The sequence below is a fragment of the Fusarium venenatum genome (assembly GCF_020744135.1).
Source record: "Fusarium venenatum strain MPI-CAGE-CH-0201 chromosome Unknown EDB82scaffold_3, whole genome shotgun sequence".
Lineage (NCBI taxonomy): Eukaryota > Fungi > Ascomycota > Sordariomycetes > Hypocreales > Nectriaceae > Fusarium > Fusarium venenatum.
This window is the reverse complement of record NW_027072131.1, coordinates 4,775,955-4,793,143: the sequence shown is the minus strand read 5'-3', so window position 1 is coordinate 4,793,143 and position 17,189 is coordinate 4,775,955. Positions and strand designations below refer to the sequence as shown.

Sequence of the window (17,189 nt, the reverse complement as noted above, 5' to 3'; positions counted from 1 at the left end):
TGTCGCGACCAGTCAGGACCCTTCCCCGCCATGTGCCCGCTAGAGCCAGCGCGTTGGGCCTACCAAACCCCTGTAATCACACCTAAATTCGAGTCTTTGTCTCTGATCTTGTCTTGTCGCAGCCCCTCCAAAACTCGATTACACCTTTAAAATCTTGTCTACAGTTTGCTGTTCCAAACAACCTATCATAGGGTCTACTTTCTTTCATTGTTTCATTGACCTTCCACTTGTTTCGATTGACTGTAAGAACACTTGAAGTAAATTCCTTTCAATCTACGAGACCATGACAACAGCGGTTCAGCAACATGTGGAAGAGAGTTTCGACATTCATGAGGATTTGAGGACGGAGGATACGGAGATGATGGCGGAGGAGGAACGCACCGAAGAGGCTGCGCCAATGGAAGATGACGAGGGCGTTCGAGAGTTTCAGCAGTACCAAAATCGTCACATGCAACAACGGCATCCTCCTCAACAACAGCCTGAACCTGAACCTGAACCCCAAGAGGACGAAGATGAGGAGCCAGAAGAGGAGGAATCTGAAGAAGAAACCGTGGACCGCAGTGTTCAAGCAGACATGGATAAACTGCAAAGTGACTTCCCTGGCTTTCGAAATCGGTACCGCTTGATTAAACGTATCGGTGAAGGTATACAGACTCTTACCCTTGTCCTACAATGCTCCTAATTGATACTAACGATCACTTACAGGAACCTTCTCGACTGTTTACAAGGCAGAGGATATAATGTACGATCACTACGATAACAGCTGGGATTACGAAGAAGACTCGTCAAAGTGGACACCGCCTCCAAGTTCAACTGAAAGCCCTGTTCGACGTCCTCGTCGCAAGGCACGATACGTCGCCATCAAGAAGATTTACGTCACATCAAGTCCGTCGCGCATTTTGAATGAGCTGGAACTTCTTCACGATCTTCGTCAATGTCCCTCTGTTTGCCCTCTGATCACCGCCTTTCGAGAAACAGACCAAGTCGTTGCTATTCTCCCATACTTCCGACACGGAGATTTCCGAACGTACTTTCGCGACTTGACTGTCCCCGAAATCTCTATCTATCTGCGTGAACTCTTCACTGCTCTGAAGAGTGTGCACGACCACAAGATCCTTCACCGAGATATTAAGCCTACGAACTTCCTTTACGACCAAGGTACCCAGCGAGGAGTTCTTGTTGACTTTGGTCTTGCTGAAAGAGAAGGCTCTGACGCCAAGCCTTGCCTCTGCCATGAAAGCCGAGAGGTCCGCAAGCATCGTCAAGCAAACTCAGTATGGGCCCAGAATGCTGCCACGCCCCAAACTGGTTATCCCAAGTCCGACACACGTTCATCCCGTCGCGCCAACCGTGCAGGTACTCGAGGTTTCCGTGCTCCTGAAGTACTCTTCAAATGTACGGAGCAAAGCACAGCCATCGACATCTGGTCCGCAGGTGTTATCCTCCTCACAATTCTGTCCAAGAGATTCCCCTTCTTCAACTCAGCAGATGACGTTGAAGCCATGATTGAGATAGCAACCATCTTTGGCTCCAAGCGCATGAAGGCTGCAGGTCTACTCCATGGATGTGTCTTTGAAACGAGCATCCCTACTGTCGGTCAGGGAGGCTTCTCGATGGAGAAGATCATCATGTGGAGCACATGTCGAGGAGAGGACAAGCCTTTGACACCAGACGAGAAGATGGCTATTGGCTTTCTCGAGTGGTGCATGGAGCTGGACCCTAGCAGGAGAATTACAGCTGCTGAAGCACTAGAACATGAGTTTCTTCAGCTTGGCGAATTGGAGGCTGAACAAAGGGCATACAACGAGGAATTGGCAGCGGAGTACTGATTGGAACAAATGTATAACTGATGTAATAATAGCATGCATGGATAGGCGTTGGGGTTGAGTATGGTTAATTAGCAGTTGGCTTGGTAGATATATAGGCCAACATGACAGCGATACCCGTGGATCAACCATCTTTAGCTACGATACAATGCATGGATGACATCGATAGAGTGACAGTCACGAGTTGTCGGTCACATTTGAACTTAAAAAATAATATCATTTAATCATGGGCGAAAATCGATTTTTATTTCGTTAACTCCGTGCAAGAGTCCCTGATGCAATGCCCGAAGCCGACCGACCTAGGTCCCTGGCCCATCTTTCCCGAGCGCAGGGAGACCTTTTCTTCTCCAGTGCCCGCAGGCTTTGTTCTTCACCGGGGTTGGAGAGGTTTTGTTTTCCGTTTGTAGAATTTCCCATACAAGCCCAACCGACTCCTCAAGCATTTACAGAACAGTTGCGATGCTTCGCTTAAGCGACGAGCTCAACGACACCACCGGCCTGCTTGATCTTCTCCTCAGCAAGGCGGCTGACCCAGCGGGCGCGGACGACCAGAGGGATCTCAGGGAGACGGCCCTTTCCGAGGACCTTGGAGTAACCAAGAGGGAGGAGGTCGAGGACGGGGACGGTGTCCTTCTTCTCACCCTTGACGTAGGCGTCACGGGTCTCCTGGGGAACGAGAGACCAGAGCTAGAGGGAGTTAGTTAGAGTCCGAAGAAAAAATTTGCGACCGATTCAGACGGGTCGCGCAGGATTGTATATACCTTGTCGAGGTTGATGATGGGCTTCCAGAAGTGGGCTTGCTGCTTGTGGAAGTATCGCATACCAACCTTACCGAAGTAACCGGGATGGTACTTGTCCATGTTGGTACGGTGGTGGTGCTGACCACCAGCAAGACCACGACCACCGGGATGCTTGCGGTGCTTTCCGACACGTCCCTTACCGGCGGAAACGTGGCCGCGGCTGAAATCACAAGTCAGTCCATCAAATGTTCCAATATTTTATACGTCGAATCGATTTCGTCGGGATTCGTCGTGGAAGAGCAGCCGCCGACAAAGGGCGATTATTGTGAGCTCCAGCGGTCTATCTCAACTGATTCTCACAACAGCGAGAATACAGTAGAAACGGACGCGGTCTCTCTCAACGACCAACCTCGTCGACGGCGAGGGGGATGAGGACATACTGCTTGCGGGTCTTCGACAAACGGGTAGGCATGGCGACGGCTGTGGGTGATTGTCGACTTTTCCGGTGTTCACAGGTCGAAGGCTGGAAATGGGTGGTGATGTTCGATAAAGCCTGGCACTTTTTTCGATCCTAGCAAGGGCAGACAACCCTAAAGAAAATGTGCGGAAAGAGCGGGTCTGAGTACCTTCCATTTGAGAGTGGGGGGAATGTCAGTGTCAGGTGACCTCGTGGTTTGACCGTGGTGAAGCTCGGTGAGGGGTCCACCAGCCATTAGAGGTCAAGGGTAAGTTCATGCATTAAGACGCGGTCACAAACGCGGTACCAAGAGATCATTCAGCAAACTCAATAATCTCATCAAGATGGCGAAAAAAGACATGGAAGATATTACGAGTGAAATGGAAAAGCTGGACTTTCACCATCCCTACACACCTTATGATGTCCAAGAGCAGTTCATGAAGGCTGTTTATAATGTCTTGGAAAGTGGTAATGGTCAAGTTGGCATCTTGGAGAGCCCAACTGGTACAGTAAGTAATCTCACCAAAACCTATGTTTTTCCATTAAGTATTGCTGGTGTATCATGAAGAAGAGCAACTCACTGACAGCAACAGGGCAAGTCGCTTTCACTCATTTGTGCTTCATTAACGTGGTTGCGAAATTACAAATCCAATCAATTCGAAGCCTCAATTCAAGAATCCGCAGAAGCATACAAAGAAGAACCATCCTGGCTCGTTGAGCAACTCCTTCGTCGCAAGCGTGAAGAGCTTGTCACTCGCTGGGAGGAGCGAGAAAGGCGTCTAGAAACCCTCCGTCTCAAAGAAAAAGCCCAAGAAGAGCGCGCTCGCAAACGCCGTCGCGTTGAGGATTCGCTACTTAGTGGTGGTAGGTCACGTGTAGTAGAAGATGAGGATGCCGAGTGGTTACTCGATGACCCTGATGATCGACATGATACCCCTCAAGATTCGCTGTCAGGGTTGAGTAAGGAGGCGAGAGAAGTCCTCGCGAGTATTGGTCTGGGAGGGGCTAGGAAGCCCGAGGAGGAAGACGACCTCGTAGAGGAACCGATCAAGGTGCGAACGCTTGTGATAAGTTGTAAATGCCGTATAGTAACAGAAATAGATCTATTACACGTCAAGAACACATTCTCAACTTTCGCAATTCATCACCGAACTTCGTCGTCCTTCATTTCCACCGTCATTACCGACATCGCTTGCCAAGCAGGAAGAGACGAAAACCGAAGCAGTCAAACTTCTGCCACTATCTTCTCGGCAAAGACTATGCATCAACCCTTCAGTCTCACGATTAGGTTCCGTTCAAGCTATCAATGACCGCTGCTCAGAGCTTCAGCAACCAAAATCCGGCCAAAAATGTCCCTTTGTCCCCAAGGAGGATCTTGTTTCGCAAACTCACCAATTTCGTGACTCAGCTTTGGCTACGTTACCCGACATCGAAGACCTCCATCAGCTGGGCAAGTCGCTTGCTGTTTGCCCTTACTATGCATCACGAACTGCCCTACCAGGTGCTGAGATCATCACACTTCCTTACCCTCTCTTATTGCAGAAAAGTGCAAGAGATGCTCTTGGGGTCAAATTGGAAGGCAGCGTTGTCATCGTTGATGAAGCGCATAACATTATGGATGCAGTGGCCAACGTACATGCAGCTGAAATAAAGCTGAGCGACTTACGAAGAGGTCGTGGAATGTTGGGCGTATATGTCAAGCGGTTTGGCAAAAAATTGAAGGGCGTCAATCGGGTCAACGTTGGAAGAGTAGGAAGAGTCATTGATGGTCTTAGCGAATGGATGGACGGCGCACTCAAGTTCAAGGTCATTTTACTTCCCCCTCCAGTGTAACAATTACTGACATTCGGACAGCAAGAACATGGCATCGTGGATCCTAATGATTTGACGCGGCCCAAGGGTATTGATCAGATCAACATGTTTGAGCTGATACAGTATATCCAAGAATCGAAGCTCGCCTTCAAAATCGAGAGTTATATATCCCACGTCGAGAGTGAAGAATCTGGTGCAAAAACACCCAGATCAAGCACACCAGTGCTGCACTCTTTGGTATCGTTTCTCATCGCCCTCACAAACCTCAGTTCTGAAGGTCGGATCTTCTACCAAAAGATCAAAGGTCCCACTTCCGATATACAACTTTCTTATTTGCTTCTATCGCCGACTCATGCATTCTCGTCCATTGCGTCGAGCGCTAGAGCAGTTATCCTTGCTGGAGGTACAATGTCACCGTTTGACGATTACAAAGACCACCTGTTCCCCTCGCTGGAGCCAGATAAAGTCACAACTCTGAGCTGTGGCCATGTCATTCCACCAGAGAACTTGTGTGTTTGGACGTTAGCATCATCACGACCTGGCGCACCACCCTTTGAGTTCAGTTTTCAGAAGCGAGGCGACACAGAAATGATAACTCAGTTGGGTCTCGCAGTATTGAACCTCTGTTCTTTAGTTCCGGACGGCGTTGTTATTTTCTTCCCCAGTTATGGATACCTTGATGAGGTAGTTTCTGTTTGGCAAAAGAGCCAAGGCACAAGTACACAGTCAGTCTGGGACCGATTAGGAACGCGCAAAGCATTGTTTAAAGAAACGAGAGGCGCATCAAGCGAAGAAGTCCTACAAGAGTACTCTGACGCCATCCAAGGCGAAAAGAGTAATGGAAAAGGCGCTCTTCTTCTCAGCGTCGTTGGCGGCAAGATGTCTGAAGGCATCAACTTCTCCGACCGTCTTGGTCGCTGTGTACTGGTCATTGGTCTACCCTATCCCAATATCGCATCACCAGACTGGAAAGCCAAGATTGAATACATCGAAACGACAACACGAAACAACCTCGTAGCACAGGGCACAACTCAGGAACAAGCCGTGAGCAAAGCGAAACAGACGGCACGGGACTTTTACGAAAACGCTTGCATGCGGGCCGTCAACCAGAGTATCGGCCGTGCAATCCGGCACCGAGGCGACTATGCGGCGATAGTGCTCGTGGATCGACGGTATGGCACGGAGAGGATCCGGGGCAAACTACCGGGGTGGATCAGAGGCGGTTTAGTGGGAGATAGTCACGAGAAGGGTCTTGGAGGGTTGATGGGCGCTGTCGGAGGATTTTTCCGAGGAAAGAAGAGTCAGAGTTAATGTGTGGCTTGTTCTATCTGGATGTGACAGTCACGAGACAGTTCGAGATTATGCTTGAGCTTGTCCAAGATGGGAGCTGTCTCTTGTGTGGAGGTCGAGACCCTTCTTGGCGGTTACAGAAACGGTGGATGAAGAGGCGAATGGAACCGCAGGTGGCAGTTTTAGGCTTTTCCGCCACACAGATTGTACTTTGATGAGATCGACAGCCTCTTGGAAGAAGGGAGAACGTGTGTCGAACATTCGATACGACAAGGTGAAGAGACTACAATGAGAACAACAACCACAATACACAAACATCGCACAACATGATACACAAGACAATAACATCCGTACATGTACTACTACAAGGCTAGCAACGGAAACATCAGGCATATCCATCTTTCTTGTCAGTCAGAGACAGATTAGTTTCCCGAGGAAAAATACACACAATGGAGGGGCGATATTTATCCCGCAAAAAAGATGAACAAACAAAGACTAGCTTCAACTGCGATTGGCGAATTGAAACCACTATATTCCTATTCTCGTTGGTTCAACGGAAGCGAGAAGCTAACTAACGTTAACTGATAGTGACCGACTGATACTGATTTGACTACAAGTGAAAAAAATTAGCGGAACCGAGCACCACCGGGACCGGGACCGGGGTGACCGATTTCGACGACTCGCCTGATTCAATTCTATGAGTCTTTCTATAAGACTCACTCATCTACTTCTGTCTCCTCTCATAAAAGAGTCTCTTCTCGCCTCTTGTCTTTCTTGTTCCGCCTCCTAGGTGTCTTCAAGAGTTGTCAACGTCAAACAACATGACTGGTACAACGTCCAAGACCGTCCCGGTCCGGACTATGCCCCCGGCCGTTGACAACGACGACCATGATCACGACCACAGCGACGTGGAAAGTCTCAAGGCCGCAGCCCTATTCCACAAGGCTCTTCGTATGGGAAGAGTTGAAGAGAAGGGTATCCAGCCTATTCCTGTTGAAGAGCGTACCGTAACACGTTTCTACAACATTTTCACCATTTGGGCGTCCATTAATTCTAATATTCTCGGGTAAGTAATTATTTCACACCCACAACTCAAAAAAGAGAGGAGATTGTTTACAATGAGAATAGCATCACTTTTGGAATGTTAGGTCCTTTGGTGTATGGTTTGAGCCTGAGAGACTCTGCGCTTATCATCCTCTTCTTTTGCCTCTTTTCTACTATTGGACCAGCTTATCTTGCCACTTTTGGACCAAAGACGGGAATGAGGCAGATGATTCAAGCACGATATAGTTTTGGGTAAGATATCACGACTGACAAAAGAATAATCAACTAAACTAACATACTACAGTCGCTATCTCGTTTCTATTCCTGTCTTGCTTAACCTTGCCACCCTCACAGGTTTCATGGTTATCATCTTTGTTGTCGGTGGCCAGTGTCTCTCCGCCGTATCAAGCGGCCACTTGAGCCCTGATGTCGGCATTGTCATCATTGGCATTCTATCTCTCTTCATCTCTTTCTGCGGTTTCAAAGTCCTACATTACTACGAAACCTACGCCTTCATCCCCGCCATCATCGCAATCACCATTGCCACAGGATGCGGCGGTTCGCAGCTCTCCAAGCAGGCAGCTCCTGCGGCGCCAGCGACCGCATCGGCTGTTCTCAGCTTTGGCATGATCGTCGCCAGCTATATGATTCCTTGGGCTGCTATCGCGAGTGATCTCACCACCTACTTTGACCCCAAGGTTCCCTCATGGCGAGTCTTTGCCTACTCCTACCTTGGTCTTGTCACACCTACCATTCTTCTCATGACGCTCGGTGCCGCTATTGCTGGAGCTTTGCCTAACGTTCCTGAGTGGTCGGCTGCGTACGGTGAGACGGCCGTGGGAGGTGTTCTTGCAGCTATGCTTTCAAGTGCCGGTGGCTTTGGCAAGTTCGTGGTTGTGATTCTGTCTCTTACTCTGTTGGGTAACACTGGCGGTACAATGTACGCCATCACGCTCAACTTCCAGACTCTCATCCCTGGTCTTATCAAGATCCCCCGCTATGCCTTTGCCGTGGTAGTCACAGTCATCGTCATCCCAACTGCTCTCCGAGCCCAGCGCGATTTCTTTGTCAACCTCGAGAACTTTGTCGCCTTGATTGGATACTGGTCCGCCTCTTTCATCGGAATTGTTATGGTTGAGCATCTTGTCTTCCGCAAGGGTCGCTACGATTCTTACGACCACGCTATCTGGAACGTTGCTTCTGAGCTGCCTCTGGGTATTGCAGCTATCGCTGCCGGGATTATTTGCTATGCGCTGGTCGTGCCGTGCATGGCGCAGGCTTGGTGGACGGGACCAATTGCCAAGACGACTGGTGATATCGGTTTTGAGATTGCCTTTGTTATGAGTTCGGCGTTTTACGTGCCTTTTAGATACCTCGAGAAGCGTCTTTCTGGACGATGATATAGTTGTTAAAGTGGCTTCAACGCTAGGGGTAAAAGTTAATGAGATTTGATTGTCTAATAGATCTTGCACTCGACATTTCGAGAGTATCACTAAATTGACTCGTGTAGTAAGAAACATGTGCATGCATTGTACTATTAGAGTCGAAACTAGGGCTATTAGGAGGTCCTATGCCCCTTTTCTAACAGTCATCATCATCCCATCCCTGGGCCTTCCTTCTAGCCCAAGTTCCTGAAAAGCAATATCTCCAAACGCCACATCAATATCAGTATGCAAAGCCCTCGCCTTAAAATTGGGCTTCAAGTCAGCACACTCAAACGTGTAATCTCCTACAGTCATGACTACAATGACCCTGAGTATGTACATGGCAATGTTCTGCCCAGGACACCACCTCCCATCTCCCCCAAAGGGGCGAGAGTATCTTGGCCCTGGATGCGTTTTGTTCTGACCGAGCCATCGTTCGGGCCGGAAGACTGTGGGTCTCGAGTATATGCTTGGGTCATAATGCATACCATGCGCGTTAGTCATGATGACGAGATAGTTGTCGATTGGAAGATGGCGGCCTTGGTGGTATATAGTTGCACTAGGCGGACCTAGCCGCAGACTGGACCCTACTGGATAGAGTCTGAGTATCTCTTTGATGACAGCTTCCGTGTATGTAAGCTTGAGTAACATGTCCAGATTATTGAGGATTGTAGCTTGAGGGTTAGATCCTAGTTGCTCAGTGTGTTCTTGGCGCATCTTGTCAATTATGTGCGGCGCTTTAGAAAGAAGCATGAACAGATACTGAGAAAACAAGTTAGACTAGAAATAGTAGCAAACTCCTAGTGTCTATACTTACACTCAGTGTAGTTGTCGACGTAGTATGCCCACCCAACAATAAGATCCTCAGACTTTCATACAGGTCAACTGTGGGGTGCTGAGAGTGCCAATTAGATAGAAGACTTACTAGCTAACAAACTGCTTTTCCTCAGGTGTAGAAAGTTTCATAGAGTCATTGCGACCTTGTTCCTTCTCTCTTATCGCAGACTCCACATGTTCGCGAAGCATAAGATCGAGGACGCTAGTCGGATCTTTATTCGATGGAACAATCCCTTCAGTAATAAGAACCTCGAGTCTCTTATAGACCAATCCAAGGAGGGAGGCCTCAAGTTTTCTTCGAACAAAATGCCTTCTTAGACGTCGAGGAATCTGTACAAGTGGATTATATGCGATAAACGGATTGCTTTCTTCCTGTGCAAGGTCGACCAGTTCTCTCATGTCCTTAAGATCTTGTCTCCCTGCTTTTTGAGCGCACGAACCGGCATTGAGAATATGACGCGAAACAATTTCGAACATTACCTTGATCATCAAATCTTCCATAGAGAATACCTGCCCCGTTACAGAGAATCCATCCAGTTTGCTTCTGAGCATCCTACTCGCATCGACCATAACGCTCACCAGACTGCGGGCATGTGCGTTCGAGAACGCAGGGCTCATTAAATTGTGAAGCTTCTTCCACTCCGTACCGCCCTTGGTTGGAATGTTGTTTTCTCCAGCTATGGGAGTAATGAACGTGTTGGTCATGGGATGTGGAACTAAAGGCCTGGGGATAGGAGCCTGCTCAATGAGTTTTGGATCCGTTATGATGACAAGTCCAGGACCGATGGGCCACAGGTCAAGGTAGAATATGCCCTGGAGATTGTATCGGTGTGCGATTTCGGTGTAGTATAGCTGAGGCATGGAGTTCGGAGGCATTGACGTCGTGATGTCTCTGAATATGGAGATGTGACCCCATAACCAACTATGTGGAGGACCAGGCTTCAAGGTTTGTTAGATATACAGACTGCGGACTGGAAGATGTCGGGCTTACCAAGTCCCGGTAAAATCGACGGGCTCTGTAGCCACGGTAGAGCACGACTACGAGTAGAAATACAGAGGACATTATGGCCAAGACCAGACCTTGATTTTCGAATGCTGGGTTCGACATGTTGATTAAGAATCTTAAAAGTCCCTGAGCTAGAAGACGAAATGTACAGGGTGCGGGATTGAAGTCATTGCTGGAAAACCCCATCCATTAAGCATTTATACTTGTATTCATAGATAAGCTTTTGATACCACTGCCAATCCATATTGAAACCGTTACACGACGTTGTCGTTCATTAGAGTAATTCGGCTTCCGAGGTACATCAACCCTATGATACAGACAAGCCTCGACATCCATTTCCCAATATGTCGACATGGAGAGACGAGATACGAGGTGCGACACAAAACAGGTTTTCTTTTTCTCTTTATGTTTCATTGTGATCAAAGTAGTCGCTGCCCATGTCATCGGATCTGTTTTACGGCGTTTGTTGGCATATCAAAAAGTACAAGGCTTCTGTTGTCAAACAATACATACCCTCAGTGATATTCCACGAAGTATCAATTTCTCTTGGTATGTATGCCAACTCATATTGTCAAATGGTTTCTCTTTTTAAATTGCATGTGAATTAAGTAGTATGAAGCCCTCTTCGTTCGATTGGCCAAGACCCGAACTACACCAGGTACTATGTACTTGGACATGGGACTCAACTATACCTATGTGGGTAGTAAATATGTCATCTCAATCATGTCCATTTCCTTCTCAATATCCCTCACAAAATGGCTCAAAGCATCTGGGCAATTCCTCTTCAGACGACAAACTTCAACATCGTAGTCGCTTTGTTGGGTGGATTCATCTCCATTTTTGGTCTTGTCTCATACCTCCTCAAAGAGAACTACTACCTCTCCGAAGCCCGTAAGATTACCCCGGACTTTAGATCTCTTGGCATTTTCTTGGCAGCAGCGTCTTAATAAGTCAACAACTAACAAACAAATCACAGTCATCTCACTCGTAGCAGGTGTCGCCTTTGGTCCGAATGGCGCAAACTTCATCCGGCCAGAGGACTATGCTGGGTGCCATGTTCTTTCGAGGGAGGCTTGCGAAGCAGACCTCAGTGCCATAACGCTCAATTTTTCACGCTTGGTTCTCGGTGTCCAGCTTGTTCTTGCCGGTGTACAACTCCCAAGCAAGTATCTTGTACGAGAATGGAAGTCGATTTCACTTCTCCTTGGTCCGGGCATGACGTCCATGTGGTTAGCTACCAGTGTTCTCGTATGGGCGCTAGCAGGCCAGCCTCCGTTTCTTCACGCCCTCGCTATCGGATCTTGTGTGACGCCTACAGACCCTGTCCTCAGCGCCGTGATAGTCAAGGGCAAATTCGCAGATAACAACATCCCCCAGGACCTTCAGTGCCTCATCACGGCGGAATCAGGCGCAAATGACGGCCTCGGATATCCGTTCCTGTTCCTGGCCTTGTATCTTATCAAGTTCACTGGCGCGGGTGCTACGTCCGGAGGAGCCGGCGATGCCATGGGTCTCTGGTTTGTCATGACATGGGGCTACACCATCATTCTCAGCGTTATATATGGCGCCGTTGTGGGTTGGGTTGGCAAAGAGCTGCTTCACTTTGCCGAGAAGCACAATTATGTCGATCGCGAGAGTTTTCTCGTGTTTGCTATCGCGCTTGCGCTGTTTGTCTTGGGAACATGCGGTATGATCGGTACAGATGATGTACTCGCATGCTTCATCGCAGGCAATGTATTCACATGGGATGACTGGTTCCGCCTCGAGACTAAAGATGATTCACTACAGCCAACAATCGACATGCTTCTCAACGTAACCATCTTCCTGTGGTACGGCGCCTACATCCCTTGGAGCGACTTCAACAACACCACTGTCATTTCCATTGAGCGACTTGTGGCTTTGGGCATTTGCGTTCTTCTCTTGAGGAGACTCCCATGGGTATTCGCCATGCACAAGTGGATTCGCCAGATTGAAGAGGTGAAGCAGGCTGTCTTTGTCGGCTTCTTTGGGCCGATTGGTGTATCAGCCATTTTCTACCTATTCATCACCATCGAGTTCATCGAGGAACATCTCAGCGATGAAGACGGTCATCCGAGAAGTGATGTAAAAGATTTCGCCGAGCAGACGCGTATCATAGTCTGGTTCCTGACGGTTTGCAGTATTGTGAGTGATGTCTATTTGAGAGATGCAAGTCGTATACTGACAGAGTCCCAGGTTGTTCACGGTCTGAGTATCCCAGTTGGAAAACTAGGATACCTTGTCCCTAGAACATTAAGTCAAGCGGTCAGTGATAGTGTGATCAACACACCAGAGGATTCGCTCCGACGAAGGATTCCATTGATTGGGAAATACTTTGGTCGCAACGAGAGCCCTCGTAGACCGACTGGACCAATTGTTATTACTGGTGGTCGAAGTCTTCGTGCCGAGTCACACATACATGCCGGCGATGAGACGCCGCCTATCAGAAGAGAGATTCGATTTGGTGATGAGGTATGATGAAGTCGTATACGGAAATCTTCACTTTGCAAGAGACAGTTCTATATATCGTTGGGTATTTATTGAATAGATAGCGTCGTGGTTCATTAAGCATAAATCTCTAAGAGAAACCTCCATGCACGTTCTGTGTCACGAAGTAACCTGTCATCTTACTACATGGTCCTCAATTCTCCATCTCTAATTCATCTCATCAAACCCCTTAAACAAGGAGCATGGCAGCACCGACAGCGGCGCCGACGAATGCAACAGGGGCCATGGCAGCAGCAGCGTTGGTCTCATCAGGGCTGGCAGCGTCGTTGGTGGCAGAAGCATCATTGTTGTTGCTGTTATCATTGTTGTCGTCGTTGTTTCCGCTACCGCCGCTGCTACCAGTGTTGGAAGGATCACTGCTACCTCGAGTTCCAGTAGCACCAGCAATGATGGTGGTGGTCAATTGAGAAGCGTCAGTAGGACGGCTGGCATCGACAGTGACGCCCGAGACAGCAGCGGAAGCGGCAGAAGCGACGTAGGTAGTGGAAGCAAAGCCGCAAGTGTAAAGGATATCATCAATGTCTGTATTTCATTAGCTTGAGGTCCCACTAGTTAGTGATAGTTACTTACCCTTGGTATCATCGCGGCGATCATCGTCATCGTCGTCGTCGTCGTCATTGTCGCGAGGCGCATTCTGATGAATACAGTCGGCGCAAAGAGCAGCGACGCTAGCGACGTTGAAGGAATCATTGGTGCAGACACATTGAGCCTCAAGACGGTCCTCTTCGCGGTCACGATCTCCTCGGAGGTCGGTGTCGCAAGCCCGGGTCAGGTCGACGATGGGGTTGCAGATGGCGTCGCATGCGCGGGGGATGTCATCGCGATCAAGACTGACATCTGCGCGGGCGAGGAGGAGAAGGGGAGCAATAGCAAGGGCGATGGTTGAAGTGTACATTTTGAAGGTGTTGTGAAGAATTGATATGATACTAGGAGTATACTGTATGTATAGGTAGTGAATTGGCGTTGATGGTTGATGAAGCTGAAGTGAAATGATGAAAACAACACAGGAAGAGACAGGACATATTTATACAACCCTGAATTTTCTCTTTCCGGATCATGTTTCATGCCCAACATTAACCTTTGCTTCTCCTTCTTGGCATCATGGCCTTGGTTGCAAATCCCAGCCGAAGCCTCACCTTTCCAGCAGCGTAACTCACTCATCCTTGTCTATTTGCTTCTAGCAAACAACCAAGCCACGGCACTCGTAATGCTTGCCAAGCACTTTCCCGACCAATTGATCGTCTGCCACGACTCATCTGCGACGCGGTAACTGGTCTCCTACGGTCTTGGCAAAAGCGTCATGACGGGTTGGGTTCTGTCTCTCTCCACTAAACAGGGGAGGGGATGGAGACAACTTTGTTCAGGTCTGGGGTTCTTTAATGAGTGACGTACGGGGAACCCGAGAGGTAGTCAATGCATGTTACTATGTAGTTATGTAATGCCAATGCTTCATACAAAAGTCTAAGTGAGCTTGTTTTAACGTTGTAAAAGTAAGCATTAAATTAAACACATATTGGCTGTTTTATGCTTATTTCCCCTCGAGCTAAGGCTGTAAAGCAGGTCAGCTCTACGGATACCTACTTGTCTAAGCATAAAATCTAGGTACCCATTTGACACTACTAGTCTCTCTCTACTCGCTCCTACATATCCCGACCGATCCGACATGAATCAGATCAAGGTTCTAATGACATAGTATCTCTTCGGCAGTTATTCTCCGAGACTCCATCTCTCCATCTCCACGAAAACAGATCGTAACAAAAGAGAAGTCCGGGAAGGTTTCTTGCATTGAAAGATCGTCCCTCATTAACAAAACGATCGTCAGTGGCTTATTCAGGCCGCGCAATACCCCCTCCACTTCCCCAATCTCTGGGGAAGTCAACCTTTGTTTGTTTCTCACTTTATCTTCTGGTCGCGTGAGGTCTTTCCTTCTTTGGAGAATCCATTAAATGAATGTCTTCTTGTGATATGATTCGTCTAAAGTTATTGTTTCAGCTGCCAAGCAACACCAGCCTCGTTAGCCACGCGTTTGCCCTTCTTTTGAGTATCAATCTCTATGTATTTCATTCGCTACTGTCTTGACGATTGGCTTGTTTTAGCCCTATCGTGTTTGAGCCTTGATAAACGTGGCCAAGGTGACTTGTCTCGTTTGATGAAAACGACAAGCATAGAACTCTGGGCGTTTCACTGCAGTTAACAACAAGCTGCGTAACAAGAAGACGCAAACCTTCTTGGCAATATATGTCTTGAAGCTATTCGTGACGTGGTTGTGCGTACTTGATGACACCGCATTTTGGAAATAGACATGACAGAGAGTCTGAGGTGTAACATGGTGTATCCATCAAAGCCTTCCGCCAAGACCCGTTGGCTGACAGGTACTTAATGCTAATGGAAGGCTGAGTATCGTGATCAAGCTGCGCTTGGATCTATTAATGGCACCGTGATGGAGCTAGGCGTAATGTCACTGATAGAAGAGAAAGAGTGACGGAAGCGAAAATCTATCGGATGCCAGAAAAAGAGACCGTGATTGAAACGGAATTTTTTATGAACATCATCGGGTGCATGAATCGAGTTGTTGGGAGATACAGACTCTACTAAGCCTCAGTTGTGGAGCATCGGCGATGTTACTCAGATCTTCAAAGAGAACCCTTTTGGGATTGACTCTTTGGCTAGGCTGATATGTTTTTCAGACCTCTGCTTGTGCTTGCACGGCCTTGTTAATGATTGAAAATATGATTGCATTGATCTACCATCTTGTCTTGATTATGAGCTTGGACAAGTCACTTATACAATATATACTGTTCGTATTGTAGTTCAGTCAAACATCTCATTTGAGTCAACTTCGTCAACATTCTTGATGTTTCCTGTAACCACACTCATCTCTTCCTCTTCCTCATTCATCATCCTGTTCATCCCTCATAATATCCAGACTTTAACTCAAACATTCTTGTCAAACTCAAGAAGCACAATTTCCTCCTCAGACCCCTCAATGGGAATTCTCTCAACATCGCCGTTCTTGACATAGCCCTGCCTCTCGTACCACGCAATAAGGCCCTTCCTCGTCTGTAGTGCATTCAACCCAATCCTCTTGACACCAAGCTCCTCCTTGAGATATCCCTCCGCCTTGTTTATGACAATCTTTCCCAAACCGCCACGCTGGATGGTGGGATCAACCGCCAGCAAGGCTATGCGGCCGTAGCCGGGTGCTTTCTTGAAGACATTGACGCAAGCTATCGCAGGACCGTTTGGTACGTCGCTCACGATGAAAAAGACGTTTTCGGGGGAGTTGATTCTGTCAACGATGACGCCAATGTCCATTGTAAACGTCTTGGCGAGCTCTGGTGATCCAATCCATTCGATGCTGGCGCCGGTGAATCGGAATGCTGCATGGATGAGGTTTAGGAGTTGAGGGGCCTCATCCGTGGTGGCGATGCGGAAATGGTAGTTGTTTGACATGATGATGGTGCAGGTGAGTGAGTTGTTGATTTGATCAATACGATGCCGACGATAATCGAGTTGAAGGTTTATTTAATCATCATTTCTAAGTACTATTTAATGCCTCATCTGCTGGACTTGTATTCCATGAAAGAGGATGGTCGAGCAAGGGCGTAATATTGACACAAAGGATTCTGTATCAGCTCATATTCAACAGCTCAGAAATGCCGTTTGAGCGGTTCATTACCTGGTATCAAGGGCGAGCCTTTGTAGAACGATTGCCGAAGGGCGCAGGCTGTGTTGATTGTACAGAGACAAGACGACTCAAAGCAATGACCTACAGATCATCGAGCAATATGACTGCATTGATGTGATGCTATCTCTTCATCCTCCAACCCGAAGTTAAGTAAATACATATTATTAATTGGATTTTCTTGCGTAGACAATGGTGCCCTCATTCAATGCATGCCGTTATTGCGGTTTTACAGAAGACAAACCCACTTACCCGATACCAGCTGATGATGGGGTCTCTATGAGCTATTTACCTAGCCAAGATGCCAATTTAGTAAGGTTTGCATTGCTCTGATTCATTGAACAACTTCTATCAACCCACTCCTCTTTCTTTAATCTTTTGTGTTAAATGCTGCTGCTGAGATATAGGATCGGATCCGCGGACCCGTGTAGAAGTCCGACAACTTGATGGGTTTGCAAAGTGCTGCAATGTATTGTTTGGAGATAACTTTAGCCTCTGTTACATCCCACCTTCAATTCCACATTGACTCATACCGTAAGCAG

At 47.9% G+C, this 17,189-nt stretch overlaps 8 protein-coding genes across 8 annotated transcripts; 4 read left to right on the top strand and 4 right to left on the bottom strand.

Moving 5' to 3' along the window:
- The first annotated feature begins 125 nt into the window (after positions 1 to 125).
- Positions 126 to 2,056, top strand: EDB82DRAFT_539022 (kinase-like domain-containing protein). The gene is made up of 2 exons (XM_025727997.2): positions 126 to 644; positions 706 to 2,056. The coding sequence occupies exons 1-2, from the start codon at positions 284 to 286 to the stop codon at positions 1,827 to 1,829; spliced, it is 1,485 nt and encodes a 494-aa protein (XP_025582409.1). The 5' UTR covers positions 126 to 283; the 3' UTR covers positions 1,830 to 2,056.
- Positions 2,023 to 3,150, bottom strand: EDB82DRAFT_507502 (60S ribosomal protein uL15). The gene is made up of 3 exons (XM_025727996.2): positions 3,007 to 3,150; positions 2,588 to 2,786; positions 2,023 to 2,513 (listed from the first exon to the last, which is right to left on the bottom strand). Exons 1-3 carry the CDS (start codon positions 3,036 to 3,038, stop codon positions 2,295 to 2,297), a joined length of 450 nt encoding a protein of 149 aa, XP_025582408.1. The 5' UTR covers positions 3,039 to 3,150; the 3' UTR covers positions 2,023 to 2,294.
- A 151-nt stretch (positions 3,151 to 3,301) lies between these two features.
- Positions 3,302 to 6,170, top strand: EDB82DRAFT_249728 (helicase C-terminal domain-containing protein). Its single transcript, XM_065607312.1, has 4 exons — positions 3,302 to 3,532; positions 3,617 to 4,075; positions 4,125 to 4,829; positions 4,878 to 6,170. Exons 1-4 carry the CDS (start codon positions 3,368 to 3,370, stop codon positions 6,144 to 6,146), a joined length of 2,598 nt encoding a protein of 865 aa, XP_065464073.1. The 5' UTR covers positions 3,302 to 3,367; the 3' UTR covers positions 6,147 to 6,170.
- Positions 6,171 to 6,735: 565 nt separating this feature from the next.
- EDB82DRAFT_249730 (permease for cytosine/purines, uracil, thiamine, allantoin-domain-containing protein) lies at positions 6,736 to 8,662 on the top strand. Its single transcript, XM_065607313.1, has 3 exons — positions 6,736 to 7,191; positions 7,254 to 7,421; positions 7,474 to 8,662. The coding sequence occupies exons 1-3, from the start codon at positions 6,947 to 6,949 to the stop codon at positions 8,567 to 8,569; spliced, it is 1,509 nt and encodes a 502-aa protein (XP_065464072.1). The 5' UTR covers positions 6,736 to 6,946; the 3' UTR covers positions 8,570 to 8,662.
- Positions 8,663 to 8,737: 75 nt separating this feature from the next.
- On the bottom strand, positions 8,738 to 10,538 carry EDB82DRAFT_558940 (cytochrome P450; the record flags this gene model as incomplete). The annotated part of the gene is made up of 5 exons (XM_025727993.2): positions 8,738 to 9,042; positions 9,082 to 9,373; positions 9,411 to 9,462; positions 9,519 to 10,369; positions 10,422 to 10,538. 5 exons carry the CDS (start codon positions 10,536 to 10,538, stop codon positions 8,738 to 8,740), a joined length of 1,617 nt encoding a protein of 538 aa, XP_025582405.2.
- A 653-nt stretch (positions 10,539 to 11,191) lies between these two features.
- On the top strand, positions 11,192 to 12,969 carry EDB82DRAFT_448925 (Sodium/hydrogen exchanger family-domain-containing protein; the record flags this gene model as incomplete). Its single annotated transcript, XM_025727992.2, has 3 exons — positions 11,192 to 11,327; positions 11,413 to 12,599; positions 12,651 to 12,969. 3 exons carry the CDS (start codon positions 11,192 to 11,194, stop codon positions 12,930 to 12,932), a joined length of 1,605 nt encoding a protein of 534 aa, XP_025582404.1. The 3' UTR covers positions 12,933 to 12,969.
- EDB82DRAFT_507495 (uncharacterized protein) lies at positions 12,970 to 14,290 on the bottom strand. Its single transcript, XM_025727991.2, has 2 exons — positions 13,533 to 14,290; positions 12,970 to 13,484 (listed from the first exon to the last, which is right to left on the bottom strand). Exons 1-2 carry the CDS (start codon positions 13,855 to 13,857, stop codon positions 13,132 to 13,134), a joined length of 678 nt encoding a protein of 225 aa, XP_025582403.1. The 5' UTR covers positions 13,858 to 14,290; the 3' UTR covers positions 12,970 to 13,131.
- A 1,606-nt stretch (positions 14,291 to 15,896) lies between these two features.
- Positions 15,897 to 16,415, bottom strand: EDB82DRAFT_527381 (acyl-CoA N-acyltransferase; the record flags this gene model as incomplete). Its single annotated transcript, XM_025727990.1, has 1 exon — positions 15,897 to 16,415. The coding sequence occupies one exon, from the start codon at positions 16,413 to 16,415 to the stop codon at positions 15,897 to 15,899; it is 519 nt and encodes a 172-aa protein (XP_025582402.1).
- Positions 16,416 to 17,189: the final 774 nt, after the last annotated feature.